The sequence below is a fragment of the Lygodium microphyllum genome, chromosome 30, assembly GCF_053477565.2.
Source record: "Lygodium microphyllum isolate KBCC chromosome 30, Lygodium_microphyllum_v1.1.10, whole genome shotgun sequence".
In the NCBI taxonomy this organism is placed as follows: Eukaryota; Viridiplantae; Streptophyta; class Polypodiopsida; order Schizaeales; family Lygodiaceae; genus Lygodium; species Lygodium microphyllum.
In genome coordinates, this window is record NC_141164.1 from 50,854,515 (window position 1) to 50,869,957 (window position 15,443).

Here is a 15,443-nt window from a genome sequence, read left to right on the forward strand (position 1 = left end):
TCCATAACTTAATGTGGAAATCTATAGAACCTAAGTGTACATGTGTGTGTATTGACGGGAAAATTTTGAATATTTTCAAGATGCTCTTCATCCAATTTATTGAAAAAGATACAGATCCAAACTCCAAAATGAAGGTTTCGGTCAAGATTTAGAAATTCAAGTAACGAGCAAATATACATTCCTTGTTGCTTTCAAGAAAGAGCTTCACAACAAGGAGATCTTCAACATACGCTCATGTGAAGCAAGCACTCATGGCCCTACAATGGATAAACAACTAGATAAATTCGCAATACAAGGATTCGTAACCTTCCAAAGTTGCAATCAAAAACAAGTATGAAGATCTACAAAAGGAAAATCAACATGTCCTTGATGTCAAATACATGTTTGGATGTTCTGAATACTCCATCAACACATTAGCTTCATTCTCCATGTCCATGTACTTCAAGAGATTGAAATGCTAAGATTGTTTTTTATAGCTATCCCACAACATTTTGTTCCTTACTTTGACAGCACAAGTGCTACACTTCTTGCAAATATCACTTTCTTGGAGATCCTGAAAAATATTACGTTTGTAATGGTCAAAACATAACTCCATTGGTAAAACTTTAGAAATATGGAAAAAGATTTCAATAAAAGGCATGATCTCAAAAAACATCACATAATCTCAAAAAACCTCATCTAGCATTCCATGAAGCTATTACATCGAAATGTCTCAAACAAAGGTCAATGACACAATCATGCCTAGGTGTAACTTTCTTGAGAGACTAGCAAGCTATCTTCAAAACCTAAACTTAAGTTCATAGACTTTGGAGTGATGGAAAGGGCTTTGGCTAATAATACATTGCCCAATAATATAATTCAAAGTTCTAGAATGTTAGCTTAGTGTTATAATTAATTGATGTTTGAACTTATTGAAGAAATTCAATTGTGAAAAGGCCAATGTCTAGGAAAAAATTATGGACTATTCAACATTCAATCAAAAGTTCCAATGGGTAACCTGACCATGTGGACCTAACATTTACATGCTTGGGGGAAAAAAAACCACCACTGCCACACATTTTGAGAAGTAGTTACAAAAAATCTATCCATACATCTTAGAAAGAACAAATTGATGATGGCAAACTCCTTTAAATGATAACCTATATATCTAAAGTTTAAAATACAGATCATAGATTGATTAAATTGATCATACCTTGAAAAGTGGTTCTAAATTTGTAAGGTCTCCATGTTCCCCACATTCTTTGCAAAAAAGTTTTGTACTCAACCATTTATGTGGTCTTGCACTTGAGATTGGCCCTTGGAAGAAGTTACCACAATTATTGCATGACCAAGATAAGCACCATTCACACACATAATCGTTAGGAGACCTTTGACTCCTCACTACATGGCCAATGTCTTGCATCAAGATGCTTTCAATATCTGCCCGATGGAAATCACCACAAATAGAGCATTGTACCTTCAAAACAATACCTATTGTATCAGTTTTTCAATCCATCTGCACATAGCCATCAAAATAAAGTCTCTCTTGTATTTTGAGTGTTCTAAAAACATACAAAAGAAGATGACAAGTTCATTTTGATTTATTTTTTCCATAGAGATTGTTCATATTTCTAAATGAGTTTTGGCACATGCTTAAAAGCTCAAGAATGTCAATTTCTACAAGATCAAGCATAGTATTACAACAATATGTACACCTTAAAAGGCAATACCATGAAAAACATAGTTATCCAAGTCTTAGGTTTGGATTATTAATATGCACATTGAAGCTACATACAAAAACTACCCTCTTTCCACGCCTCTTTCAAGCCTATGTCCTCTTAGAGTTTCATAAGTATGCACTCAAAAATATATACTAAAGGTTCAATGGTATAAGATAGTGGAATCACACATTTGCTCCTTATGGTGAGCTTCACTTTGAATGAAGCTCGATCCCAACATCATTTAGTAACAATAGGCACAAGATATGCTAAAAAAATGCAACACTCCAGATGTCAAAGGGGTGCCAAAGCAACATTGGCCAATATGGTCATATGTCTCAAATAAGACTTACGTTAAAATAAGAAATATAAATAAAAGTGTGTAAATGAGAAATGAACTAAGAAATAACATGAGTTTGTGATGAGAGAAAACCAAGGGAAATAAATAGATTTTGACATACTCAGTTTGTTTCGATTCTTCCTTTTTAAGTATTTCACAACCAATGATAGTAGTTTGATAAGTTGTCGATGCCATCAAAATTAATATTATTATATCTCAAGCATATATCATTATCACTAATCTATGCATGCTTCAACATCACATGTTTTTATTAATCAAAACAACAAAGACAAGTTCCTTTATTCCATTTTCTTGGAAAACAAGCTCATGAAGTTTCATTAAATGCACTCCTATTAGAGAATTTGCATTTTGTGGATGCATTTTTTGCCTCAAGAGCATAATACTTCCACCTCAAATACATTATAGTCATCTAATAAAGATACAGTTTAAGGTCATCATGATCAAATCCATTGTTGCATGGCTATTATTTACAATCATGAAGATGTCATAGTGTTTTTTACTTCTTCTCAATACATCTATAAGTTAATATTTGTAAGTCAAATATGAATGTATTAGGACACATTCCGTTAGTATTCATGGTTGTGGGCCCTACAATGAGTATTGATTATCATCTCTTGGTTGTGAGCCCTTAGTCCCATCCATCTTTTTGTCTTGGGCTTTACCAGAGAGTATCTTTAGGGTTGCACCACCTAAAAGTACCTTCAGGGTTTCTTGCCTACTTATGTACACACTTGTCAACTAGTCATTATCACTTTCTACTTTCTTGGCTCTAGCACCCTCATTGCAACTACACACTAGCATGTGAAGGGGGTTAATCATTATATTTAGCTTTCATGTAGTACTTAGTGAAGCTCTCTCTTCATTGCCTTCATCATTTCTTCTTGCTCGAATCTTCATCTTCCGTTGCCACCTCTCACATGTTATCATTGCCTAGCTACTACCCCTTCATGCTAGTTGCTTCTACCCCTCCCCATAGTTGGGTTTCTTTTTCAGCTACCCATTTCTCACATCTCACTAGGGGAAGTTTGTGGCCTTGAGACTACACTTTAAGGGAGTTTGACCAAACTATTCTCTCAAAAAATGGAGCAACATAATTTTTTTGCAAATAAACTCCAAACTTGTCAAATGTTGCATTTTTAGAACCTACTCTTCAAGAGCTTTCCGATGACATATAATATAATGGGGTTTCAAGATTGGGACAATGCTAGAATCCATAAAGATTCTTTTTAAAAATTGTGTTATAGTAATACTTTCCAAGCAAAAGGAAATCTTTGGTATAACTTCACTGTCCTACTTCCAAAACTTATCAACCTAAATACCACCAACAAGCTCTTAAAGAGTAGGTTCTAAAAATGAAATCTTAGAAGAGTTTGATTCACTTGCAAAAAATTTACCATGCCCCCATGTTATGGGGGCATATTTTGATCAAACTTCCTTAGAGGGCAATTTTGAGACTCAAATTTCCCCTAATGTCCACCTTGTGTGCGAATAGGCTTTGATCTACTTTCTCCTTGTGTTTCAATTTTCCTACAATTTGTGAGGCTTGAATTGCTTTGGGCACCTCAAGTAGCTATTTTCCCTACTATCTCAACTTGCTGGTCACTAGTTGAAGGCTACCCCTATGGCATTTTCTATCTAGTCACATACTAATGGATGTGTTTATTGTAGAGGTAATTTTGGATGCTATATTTTCTAGCTAGAACTAGCCTTGATGTTTTACCTACCTTGAAGGACTACTAGTGACTATGCTTCCAATCTTAGAATACTAGTGGTGGTTGTGTTTCCAATATAAAGTATTGTGAAACCAACCTGTAAAATATTACACGGCGCAGCGAACAGAATCTGAGAAAGAGATAGAGAGTACACAACAGATAAGAGGAGAATCAGTAAAATTCTTTAACTCCAAACAACTGATACAAAGATGGCTCTGTCCACCCGTGCGCTTCCAATGAATGAAGCTTAGATGGCGATCTAGACAGAAGATAGGTGAAGAGCTTAAGGCTAGCTGGAACAACAACTCTGACTGGGTGAAAGATGAGTGTGAGATGGCTGCGAAGGGGTTTAGCTTTTATAGCCCGCGAAGGTCGTTAGGTCGGCCTGCTGACCGACCTACCATATGAGCCTCCACTAGTCGGCCAGGGAATATTCCAGGGAATATTCCCTTTACCATCGGGCCGGGGGCGCTGCCCCCGGACCCCCGCCAGGGGGGCCGCTGGCCCCCCTGGGACCCCCCAGCCAGGGGCCGCTTCCGCGGCCCCCGGACCCCACAATAGGGGCCCCTTTTAACTCCCTTACCACGCAACTCAATGCAATGTGCCTCGAGTTGCTACCAGCTTAACCACTCCGTCTAACCCAAAGATTAGACCCACAACAGTCACCTTTTTGCCATCCGGTCACATAGACCTCATCTGATATACAAGTCAGGACTCAACCAATGTCCGGGCTCACATTTGGCTTCTCCTCATAATGGGGGCCTTACAACTTTGAGCACCATGGATCATTGGTAGCACCTAATGAGGGTGGGGCATTGATCATATCTAACACCCCCCCTCAATGTCCACCCATAGGTGAACTATCTCCTCGGCCCAATGCCGAGTCTCTGAAGATGAACTTGAAGCAGATCCTTCGTAAGTGCTTTGGTGAAGATATCTGCTCCATTCTCCTCTGTTGGACAGTAGACCAATTCCACTATCCCATCCTCCATCAAATCACGCACATAGTGATACTGGATCTCTATATGTTTGGTGCGTGCATGAAACACTGGATTTTTGGCAATGGCGATGCAACTCTGATTGTCACATCTCAGCACAGTTGGTTCTTCATCCTGCACTCCCATATGCCATAGAATCCTTCTCAACCATACGGCCTCACATGCAGCAAAACAAGCTGCCTTGTACTCTGCTTCGGTAGAAGACAATGCCACTGTTGGTTGCTTCTTACTAATCCAAGAGAAAATTCCTGAACCCAAAGAGAAACAATAACCAGAAACTGACTTCCTGGAATCAATGTCTCCTGCCCAATCTGAGTCACAGTTCCCCACAAGAGAAGTTCCGAAACTGTATGTGATACCATAGTCAAGAGTTTTCTTCAAGTATCTGAGCACCCGCATCCCAGCCTTCCAATGACTCTCATGAGGTTTGTTTGAGAACCTGCTCAAAACACCAACAGCAAAACTGATATCTGGTCTGGTGTTACACAAGTAGATTAGACTGCCGACCAACCTCCTATACCTCCCAATGTCTGCTAGTGCTGATGTATCCTCAACGGATAACTTTACATTCACCTCCATAGGTGTAGCTATCTCCTTGCACTCGGTCATGCCAAATGCCTTCAAGATCTCCCATGCATACTTCTTCTGAGAGATGAAGATCTTTCCTGGCTCTTGCCAGACTTCAATCCCCAAACAATAGTGCAGCAAGCCCAAGTCTGTCATTTCAAACTCAAAACTCAAAGCCTTTCGAGTTTGGTTGATCATATCTTCATAGTCACCTGTAATAAGAAGGTCGTCCACATATAGGACAATCACTACAGACTTTTTACCATCCCTGTAAACATACAAGTTAGCATCTGAGGCACATCTTTTGAAGTTTAGGTTTAAAAAGAACCTATCTATCCGCTGGTACCATGCTCTGGGGGCTTGTTTCAGCCCATACAATGCCTTCTTCAGTTTACACACTTTGTTCTCAGAATGGGGGGCCTCAAACCCTGGTGGCTGAGCCACGTACACCTCCTCCTTGAGGTCACCATTTAAGAACGCTGACTTAACATCCATTTGGTACACTGGCCACTTCTTGTGGGCAGCCACTGCAAGTACCGTGCGAATAGTGGTCATTCTGGCAGTTGGGGCAAATGACTCTTGAAAATCAAACCCTTCAACTTGTGAAAATCCTTGGGCAACCAGTCTAGCTTTGTACTTTTCTAAGGTACCATCAGCCTTGTACTTTACCTTCCAGATCCACTTGGTGCCAATAATCTTCCGCTTTGCTGGCCGATCCACTAGCTCCCAAGTGTCATTCTTCATTATGCTGTCATACTCCGCCTGCATAGCAGCCTTCCATGATGGATCTGCAAGTGCTTCTTCTAAGTCAGTTGGCTCCTTTACTTCTCTCATAATCTCAACCATCAAGGCCATGTTGACTATGTGAGCAGAAGCCCTCCTTTGCTCCTCTATTCTCTGAGACCTCCTTGGTCCGTCTGCCTTCTCCTCAACAGATGCAGGCATAGGATTATTGTGGTCATAGAGCTGCTTCACCCAGCGCGGCAATGGCTTTTCCGGTGGGGTGATGTCAGGTTGGTGAACTTTTTCCTCATCATCTGAAGATGATGCTTCCTCCTCCTTAAGGATAGGGATAGCTCTCGGGACAGGTTCATAGTGGACTACTTCTTCGCTTGATGATAAAGTGGAAGACCTTGCCTTCTCCTCCTCCACTGTATGCGGCTCCTCCTTGAACACCACATCACGGCTCGCGATGATCTTCTTTGCCTCTTGGTCATATAACTTGTAAGCCTTCTGCTCATCACTATAACCCAAGAAGATACATTTTCTGCTTTTTGGTTGTAACTTGTTTCTCTTCTCATCTGGAACATGTGCATAACATTCACATCCAAAAATTCTGAAATGTGAAACAGATGGTTTCTTACCAGTGTAAGCCTCATGAGGTGTTTTTCCCTTGAGAGCCTTTGTGTAGCTCCGATTTAGAATGTAGACTGCAGTATTAACAGCTTCAGCCCAAAAATGGTTAGGCAATCCCTTGCCCTTTAGCATGCATCTTGCCATCTCCACAATGGTACGATTCCTGCGTTCCACAACACCATTCTGCTGAGGTGTGTGAGGCGTCGTCAATTGACGCTTGATCCCTTTGCTCTTGCAAAAGCCTTCAAACTCCTTTGAGTTGAACTCACCACCACCATCTGTTCTAAATTTCTTCACACTTTTCCCTGTTTCATTCTCAACAAGTATTAGCCATTCTTTAAACTTACCAAAAGCTTGAGCCTTATCACGAAGGAAGTACACCCACATCTTCCTACTGTAGTCGTCGACAATCAACATAAAATAAGAAGATCCCCCCAAGGCCTGTGTAGGCATCTTACCACACAAGTCAGCATGCACCAACTCTAGAGGAGCATGTGCTCTATTCTTGCTTTCTTGTGGAAATGCCTTTCTCTGTTGCTTGCCCATCATACAAGCTTCACATGGTTCCTTCAATTCAGTTATTGTAGGTAGGTGAGCAACCATACCTTGCTTTTGCATCTCCTTCAATACTGCAAATCCGATGTGTCCAAACCTTTCATGCCAAAGCTTACTTGTACCCACTCCAGCGGTGGCTGTAAGAGCACTTAGCTCATACAGGTTGTTCCTCCTTTCTCCTTTGCCAACAATTGTGCCAGCACTATCAATAATTTCTGCACCTGTCTTCTTGAACCTCACTTCATGACCAAGATCAGTTATGGCAGCAACTGATAAGAGATTTCTTCTGATTTCGGGAACATACAACACATTTGAAAGCTTTTTGACTTCACCATTTGCAGCAACAAAAGAAATAGTACCTGTGCCCGCAGCAGGGCATTTAGCATCATTTCCAACCGTCACAGTGATGGATTCTTGTAGAGGCTGCATAAAACTGTATAGACCTTTCTTGTTGGTCATGTGACGGGAGGCCCCACTATCCAACACCCAAGAGTCAGTGGTAGATTCTTCTTGCGCCGAGGAGCACACTTCCTCAATGGTCGCCATGAATAATTCCAACTCTGCTTCAGCCGTATTGGCTGTCTCTTTCCCTTTAGTTTTAAGGGTACCATTCTTTTCATCTGCCTTCTTGACACGACAATCTGCAATTGCATGTCCTTTCTTCTTACAGTAGAAGCACTCTCCTTGAAACTTCTTCTTGCCGCCCTTTTTCTTTTTGTCACCATCATTTTTGGTGGAGGAAACACCTTTGCCTTTTGCATTGGCAGAGAATGCAGCATCTCCATTGTTGCTTCCTTCTCGGGCTTTCAGCCTCAACTCCTCCTCCATTAATAATGCACAAAACTCCTCAAAAGTCAAAGCTTGAGGTCTCACCTGAGTATTAAGGGCAGTTACTAGTCCATCAAACTTTTGTGGACAAATCCGAAGACACCTCCGAGCTAGCTCTTCGCTAGTCTTTTGTATCCCAGCGCCAGCCATCTGGTCGCGCAGATTCTTAATCCGAGTGATGAATGCTTCAACCGTCTCTCCTTCAGCAAACTTCTCCGCTGCTAGTTGATTCTCCAAGTTTTGAATCCTTGTTTGGTTTCGTGTTTCATACTGACTCCTTAGTACATTCCAAGCCTCTGACGCTTTGGTTGTATGCTGAATCAGAGTCAAAACACTGTCAGAACAGCTTGTAACTAAGGCACACAATGCATCTGCATTCCTTCGTTTCCAAGCTCGTAGAAGATCTGCATTCGGAGGAATCATCACACTAGGATTTGATGGGTCGGGGGTAGGCTGTGGTTCTGCGTCAGTCCCCAGCACAGTCTCCAGAAGCTCATAAGAATCAAGGATAGTTGTAATTTTGAACTTCCACAAGGTGTAGTTTGTACCATCTAACTTGCCTTCGCTGAAGGTTGGTGGACGAATCCTCAGTGTTTGAATAGCCGGTACAGCAGCACCACCTCCTGCACCGCTTCCTGATGCGCCAGAACTGCTTCCCGGAGTCGACATCGTTTCTCTTTGCTGTTGAAGCCTTTGCCTCTTGCACGCTCTCCGATCTCTAGAGCCCCCTGGGCTCTGATACCATGTAAAATATTACACGGCGCAGCGAACAGAATCTGAGAAAGAGATAGAGAGTACACAACAGATAAGAGGAGAATCAGTAAAATTCTTTAACTCCAAACAACTGATACAAAGATGGCTCTGTCCACCCGTGCGCTTCCAATGAATGAAGCTTAGATGGCGATCTAGACAGAAGATAGGTGAAGAGCTTAAGGCTAGCTGGAACAACAACTCTGACTGGGTGAAAGATGAGTGTGAGATGGCTGCGAAGGGGTTTAGCTTTTATAGCCCGCGAAGGTCGTTAGGTCGGCCTGCTGACCGACCTACCATATGAGCCTCCACTAGTCGGCCAGGGAATATTCCAGGGAATATTCCCTTTACCATCGGGCCGGGGGCGCTGCCCCCGGACCCCCGCCAGGGGGGCCGCTGGCCCCCCTGGGACCCCCCAGCCAGGGGCCGCTTCCGCGGCCCCCGGACCCCACAATAGGGGCCCCTTTTAACTCCCTTACCACGCAACTCAATGCAATGTGCCTCGAGTTGCTACCAGCTTAACCACTCCGTCTAACCCAAAGATTAGACCCACAACAGTCACCTTTTTGCCATCCGGTCACATAGACCTCATCTGATATACAAGTCAGGACTCAACCAATGTCCGGGCTCACATTTGGCTTCTCCTCATAATGGGGGCCTTACAACTTTGAGCACCATGGATCATTGGTAGCACCTAATGAGGGTGGGGCATTGATCATATCTAACACAACCTTCCTTCTCGACAAGGGTGGTAAATAGCTTGATTAAGCACTAATTACAACAAGCATAAAATTTACAAATATTGAAATTAAAATATTAACACTTAGTCTTGGACATTGGACGCCTAGGTGGGCCCAAAATTAGTGTCCCTTATGGTATTTCTTTAACTTGTATTGCATTCAAACCAATTTGCTCCTTGGTTTGCTCAAGGATTTGCCTTCAATCTTCAATATACCTTCTTGTCCATACAACCAATATGCCTTCAAACCAATTTGCTCCTTGGTTTGCTCAAGGATTTGCCTTCAATCTTCAATATACCTTCTTGTCCATACAACTAATATGCCTTCAAACCAATTTGCCCCTTGGTTTGCAATACTTCTTCAACTTGTATTACTAAAGGCTAAAATGCACTAAGATCTAGCTTAAATTCCTTCAATCTTCAATACATCTTCTTGTTCATACAACCAGTATGTCTTCAAACCAATTTGCTGCTTGGTTTGCTAGAGGATTGGCCTTCAATCTACTCCTTGGATGACAAATTCTGCCACGAACTTAATGTTGGGCTAGTTGGCCTCTTGAAATTCCAAGAAATCCCCGTATTTTAGATGTTGAATTTCAAGTACTAGGCCCCAATTTTGGAGCATTCTTCCTAGGGCACCTAGTAAGCCCTAATCTTCACTATGAATTAGGGTTTACCAATAGAAATTCTTTAAATCCACCCTCTTGGGATTGAATTTGGTTGAAATCTTCTAAGGGAATCTATGAATTGGCTAATAGAATAAAGAGGAAGCTAGTGGAGAGAGAGAATTTTTGAAGTTTCATCACTAAAATTGGCTAAAATTCAATGCTACCCTCCTATGAATGGCTGATTAATTGCATCCCACCATCAATAGGAGTCCCACATGTAATCACCTACTCTTATGGGCCCCGAAATTGATATCACTTGGCTGTAGACAACCTACAAGGGATGTCACATGCCTCCAATAGCCTCCTCATCAATAAGGGGTAGCTCTTTAATAGCCTCCAATAGCTAGAAAATTGCACTAGCATCTCTCTCTCTCTTTCTCTACACACCTCCACCATGCTAGAAGGAGACTTCAACAACCTCTAATAGCTTTTTCCTCACTTTCATAGCCAAGTATTACTAAGTGGCAATCTTTTAATTGCATTTTCAAACATTTTTAACCTTATTAAAATAATTTTTAGATTATTAGTTTTTAAAATTAGTTTAATAAGTACTTCTTGCTAATAAAATTAACTATACTAACCATTAAATTGGCTAGAACAATTTGTCATCCAAGTATTATTGAGCAGTTTTTAGCACCTGAACTAGCATTCATTAATTAATTAATGCATAATTTCTTATGTCACCATTGATATTAATGGCTAATAAATTATCTAGGCCAAAATCTAACACCAAGTATCACCTAATATCTATCAAGGATAACTTATTATAACTTTTGCCTTTGAACACCCATTGATTTCTCAAGATCCTTGGCCCATCCTTGTGAAATAACTAACTCGCACATAACGTGTATGTCACATCCGCATATTTGATTAACAATAAATCAAATGCTAAGCAAAGCATCAAAATTTCATGTCCTCGTGACATACTACACCGCATTTCATCTCTAACGTGGCTAGTCGTTGCATTTTCAAAGGATACCTTTGTGTTTTAGCTATTGGATATCTTCATGGAGCTACCCTTCTATACTCAAGCATCTCCTTCTACATTTTGAAGGTATTTTTCTAAACCTCTTCTGCCCATGGGGTGTCGCCCTCACTGTTCTCTTCTTGCGTTGTGGTGTATGTACTTATTCTCCCCAACATATCCAAGGCTCAAAAGTTAGATAGCTCCAACTATTCCTTATGGAAGGTGAAGTCCCTCCACATTCTTGACAACTATGAGATGTAAGTACTCATCTCTCAATCCATTCTTTGCTCAATTGCTTCACTCAATGATGGTGCTTCTCAAGATTTGACAATTTCGTGGGGCACGATTGATGCTAGAGCTTTAACATTCTTTTGTCTAATTGCACTAACATTGCAATGGTTCATGTTAAAGATCTTGAGGTCGCAACGTAGGTGTGGACTAAACTCAAAAAACCTTTATGAGTTTTGCACTTTCTCTTATCAACTCACTATGGAGATGTGGCTTTGTTAAATGTCCATATCTAAGTCTTCAAACATGAAAGAGCACATCAACAAGATGGAACACACATAATCTAAGTTGGCATTATATGGTCGAGTGGTGGATTCAAGGGACTTGGCAGTTACCCTACTTTCCATCTTACTTTCCCTAGGTGTGATGTCTTTTATGCTAGTTCTCTTGCCTCGTACGCTCGTGGGACTGTCAACTTGAGAGAAGTTGGCTACATTAGTACTTAACAGAGGTTGGCAAAAAGGATACCTTAACAAAGAGGATTGATGTCAACAAAAGCATCCCCATTTGCATTCTTGGAAGGATGCTAAGCTATCCAACACAATTGCAAAGGACTCTATCATCGTGACACTAGCTATAGACTCTATGTTTGCCACTCTTCTTGATTCAAAGGGGAGTTTGCTTTGGCATCCCAAATTCGAAGCCTTAGTTGGTGGGTGGATAATGGTGCCACTAGCCATATGACTCTGTGTCAATAGTGGTTGCAAGATGTCCAAGACAAAGGGGAAACAAGCACCATTAGTGACAAGTCTTAAGCGTTAGTCTATGGTGTGGAACCATGCCTCTATTACTAAACTGTCAAGCATGGAGATCAATTTACAATATCCTTTATGTTCTAGATTTGGGGCTTAACCTTCTTTCTATTTATGCTATTGCATAGCTATAGGCACCAAGGTCATCTTCACTATTCATGATGTATCTAGGTTGAGAATGAGGCTACTAGTCAGTCTCCATAGACAAGTCTTCAAGAGGATGGGTTGTATATACTCAAAACACTTACACCACAATCTTCCTTGAAATTGGGCCTTCTTTGGCATGCCCTTTATGGCTAGTTGCATTATAAGACCTTGCATTATCTTAACTACGCGCATCTAGATGAGGGGTTACTAGATTTTGGGATGCACCCATGGGCACGTGAACTCAATTATATACAAGGTAAGCAACATCTAGAGCCCTTTTGCATAAGCATGTTTGCCAATCCACTACATCTCTTGAGCTAGTCTACACAAACTTGTACAACCCCATGAACACTTCGTCATTAGACAGAACTATTTACCTATATTGATTGTTCATACTACATATTGATTGTTCATACTACTCTAGATTTGAATGGCCCTTCTTTTCAAAGGGCAAGTCAAAGGCTTTTTAACACCTTTGAGCTTGGAGAAACATGGTAAAGAGGCAATCCTCTCACAGAGTTTGAGTGTGAGAGCATATCAAGGTGGGGAGTGAGGTTGTGTCCAATGCAATTCATATGCACAATTGTTATTTGACCATAGTGGATTCTAGCATAACTCCCTATGAGGCTTTTCATAGGAGAAAGACATTTGTTTCTCATTTTCATATTTTCAATTGTGGTGCTTATTTATACATACCGAAGGAACTCTATGTCTTAACTTTTATCTTCATCAGGCATAGCCAAACCACTCGAGGTTATCAACTTTATGATGTTATTTCTAGCAAGGTTATAGTTAGTCGAGATATCATCTTTCTCAAGGATGATGTCCATTATATCTGTCTAGTAGTTGTCCTATTTCCACTCCTACAGAAGCACATCGTTCACTATTCAAGAGCCACCCCTTCACCCTTGCTTTCTACCCCACGTAGGTCTCCTAGCCCAATCCCACATACATCCCAAGTTAGTCCCCAAGTTTTCGCCTAGGCTTCCCCTTATGTTAGACAACAAAGAAACCCCAAGTTTCACATTTGTTCGTGCTAAAGGAAGATGTAAAGATGAGTGAACCAAAGTTACAATATTTAGGTGCCTAGAAGGAGGCACACACTTCACAATAGTCAAACTTTAAAGTCCCCAATGGCTCCATACTCTTATGCAGGAGCCTTGGGTCCCTTAGTTTTCACTAGAGAGGATTTTAACAACTAGCAAGAATAGCAATAGCATGTGGATTCACATAGTGCAAACTATGCCTTGGTGCACAAGATAATGGAGGACAATACGCCAAATTCTATTGAGAAGGCTTTGACAAAATATACATGGCATCCTACCATGCACGATGCGCTTAATTCCACTAGAGGAGTTAGATTTAGTCCTCGGTTCCACATCCTCTTTCGAGGAAGGTGATTGGGGTCAAGTGGATTTACAAGTATCCACCTATTGGCATCTTGAATAAGCACAAGGCTAGGCTTGTTTCCGAGGTTTTTGCTCAAAAGCCCAACTTGGACTATGGAGTATTACTATGGACTTAGGATCCAAGTTATTCCAACATTCCTCACGTGCAATGGTGGCTGTCATTAATACAAGTGTCATTAATGCATCCCAAAAATTACCACTTTTTATTACTTAGTTTCCACGAGACTAGCCTAGTCCCCCTCACCCTAGGCTAGTCACTCATGTGCTGCTCTCTCTCTCTCTCTCTCTCTCTCTCTCAAATGGCTAACCACACACACCCTAGTTCTTCATTAAGGAGGAGGAGGTTGCAAAACGTACCAGGTTGAGCGTCTCTTCATTGGTGCCGGACAAGAGGGTGTGGTACATGGTGGAGCTGTCGACGAAGTCGTCATGGGGGTGGGAGAAAGCCTGGGAGGCGAAGCAGTTGACGCAGAGGTCGAAGGTCTGGACGGAGGCATTATTAGGAGAGGAAGAGGAAGACGAAGCGGGGGAGGGGCCGGAGGGGGTCTGGTGGGCCCAGCATGTGCGGCACGTGTAGCCGAGGATGATGACAGGGGAGGCGCAGGCGCAACAGAGGTGGAGGCCGGCGTCCAGCAAATAGTTGAGCGCCACGTACTCGTGGAACTCGATGAAGCCGCTGCCGTCGGCATCCACGAAGGCGAAGAGCTTGGGGATGAGCTTGCGGTCCTTCTTGCGGTCAGCCACCTTCAGGAACTCGCGCAGCGAGATCCGCCCGTCCTTCGACTCGTCCAGCGCCGCGAATCCCTTCTTGATCGCTGTCCGGTCCGACAGGCTCAGCTTCCCGAAGTATATCTGCGCTGCCCGCCGTAGCAGCACCCGTATGGGCTCGTCCGCCATTGATGATATATGCCCACCAGCACTGGCTAGTGTTACGGAAGCAGACACAGATCAGAGACCAGTACACACACACAGACGCGGCCTTCCTGTTGCAATCAGATCCGAGAGAGAGAGAGAGAGAGAGAGAGAGAGAGTGTGTGTGTGTGTGTGTGTGTGTGTGTGTTTCGCCCCCCTCCTTCTCTACCGTCCTGCTGCAGTCAAACCCCAGACCAATACCAAGGAGTATACAGAAGCTATCCTCGCGAGAGACACAGAGAGATAGACAGAGAGAGAGAGAGTCTGTGTGTGTGTGTGTTCCGGCCTTCCTTCTCTACCGTCCTGCTGCAGTCAACCAACCAAGGAGTATACAGAAGCTATCCTCGAGAGAGAGAGACAGAGAGACAGAGAGAGAGAGAGAGAGAGAGAGAGAAAATCGGTCTCAGATCAATAAGGCAGAGTCTTCCAACAATCGACTCTCGTAATCAGATCCTGGAATCCGCTTTGAGCAAAGGTAATCGGTATGCCCCGACAGGAAATGAACAGCCTCTATCGCCCCCCGCCCCCCAGAAGTCCAGACTTTTTTTCTTCTTTTCTCGACCCGCCGCCCCCGCCCCCTTCTCTCTCATCGTCATCTGAGACGTGTGGTTGGATCTTCGACCTTCTTTCTATCCGTTGTCACGTTCAACGCACATTTCACATTTGCCAATTTACAAACGTTGCAAGTTGCAACAACACTAGAAGGAAATGCAGTCTTATTGGAGTCAATATAGATG

At 42.3% G+C, this 15,443-nt stretch overlaps 1 protein-coding gene across 1 annotated transcript; it reads right to left on the bottom strand.

The window, feature by feature from the left end:
* Window positions 1-296: 296 nt before the first annotated feature.
* LOC148009832 (uncharacterized) lies at window positions 297-15,243 on the bottom strand. The gene is made up of 3 exons (XM_087672675.1): window positions 14,152-15,243; window positions 1,193-1,456; window positions 297-553 (listed from the first exon to the last, which is right to left on the bottom strand). Exons 1-3 carry the CDS (start codon window positions 14,689-14,691, stop codon window positions 458-460), a joined length of 900 nt encoding a protein of 299 aa, XP_087528801.1. The 5' UTR covers window positions 14,692-15,243; the 3' UTR covers window positions 297-457.
* Window positions 15,244-15,443: the final 200 nt, after the last annotated feature.

Coding starts and splice junctions, on each gene's coding strand:
- LOC148009832 (XM_087672675.1), bottom strand. CDS start 14,691: ATGGCGGACGAGCCCATACGGGTGCTGCTACGGCGGGCAGCGCAGATA. Junction 1,457..14,151: donor ATGAAGAGACGCTCAACCTG/GTACGTTTTGCA, acceptor ATTGTTTTGAAG/GTACAATGCTCTATTTGTGG. Junction 554..1,192: donor ATTTAGAACCACTTTTCAAG/GTATGATCAATT, acceptor AATATTTTTCAG/GATCTCCAAGAAAGTGATAT.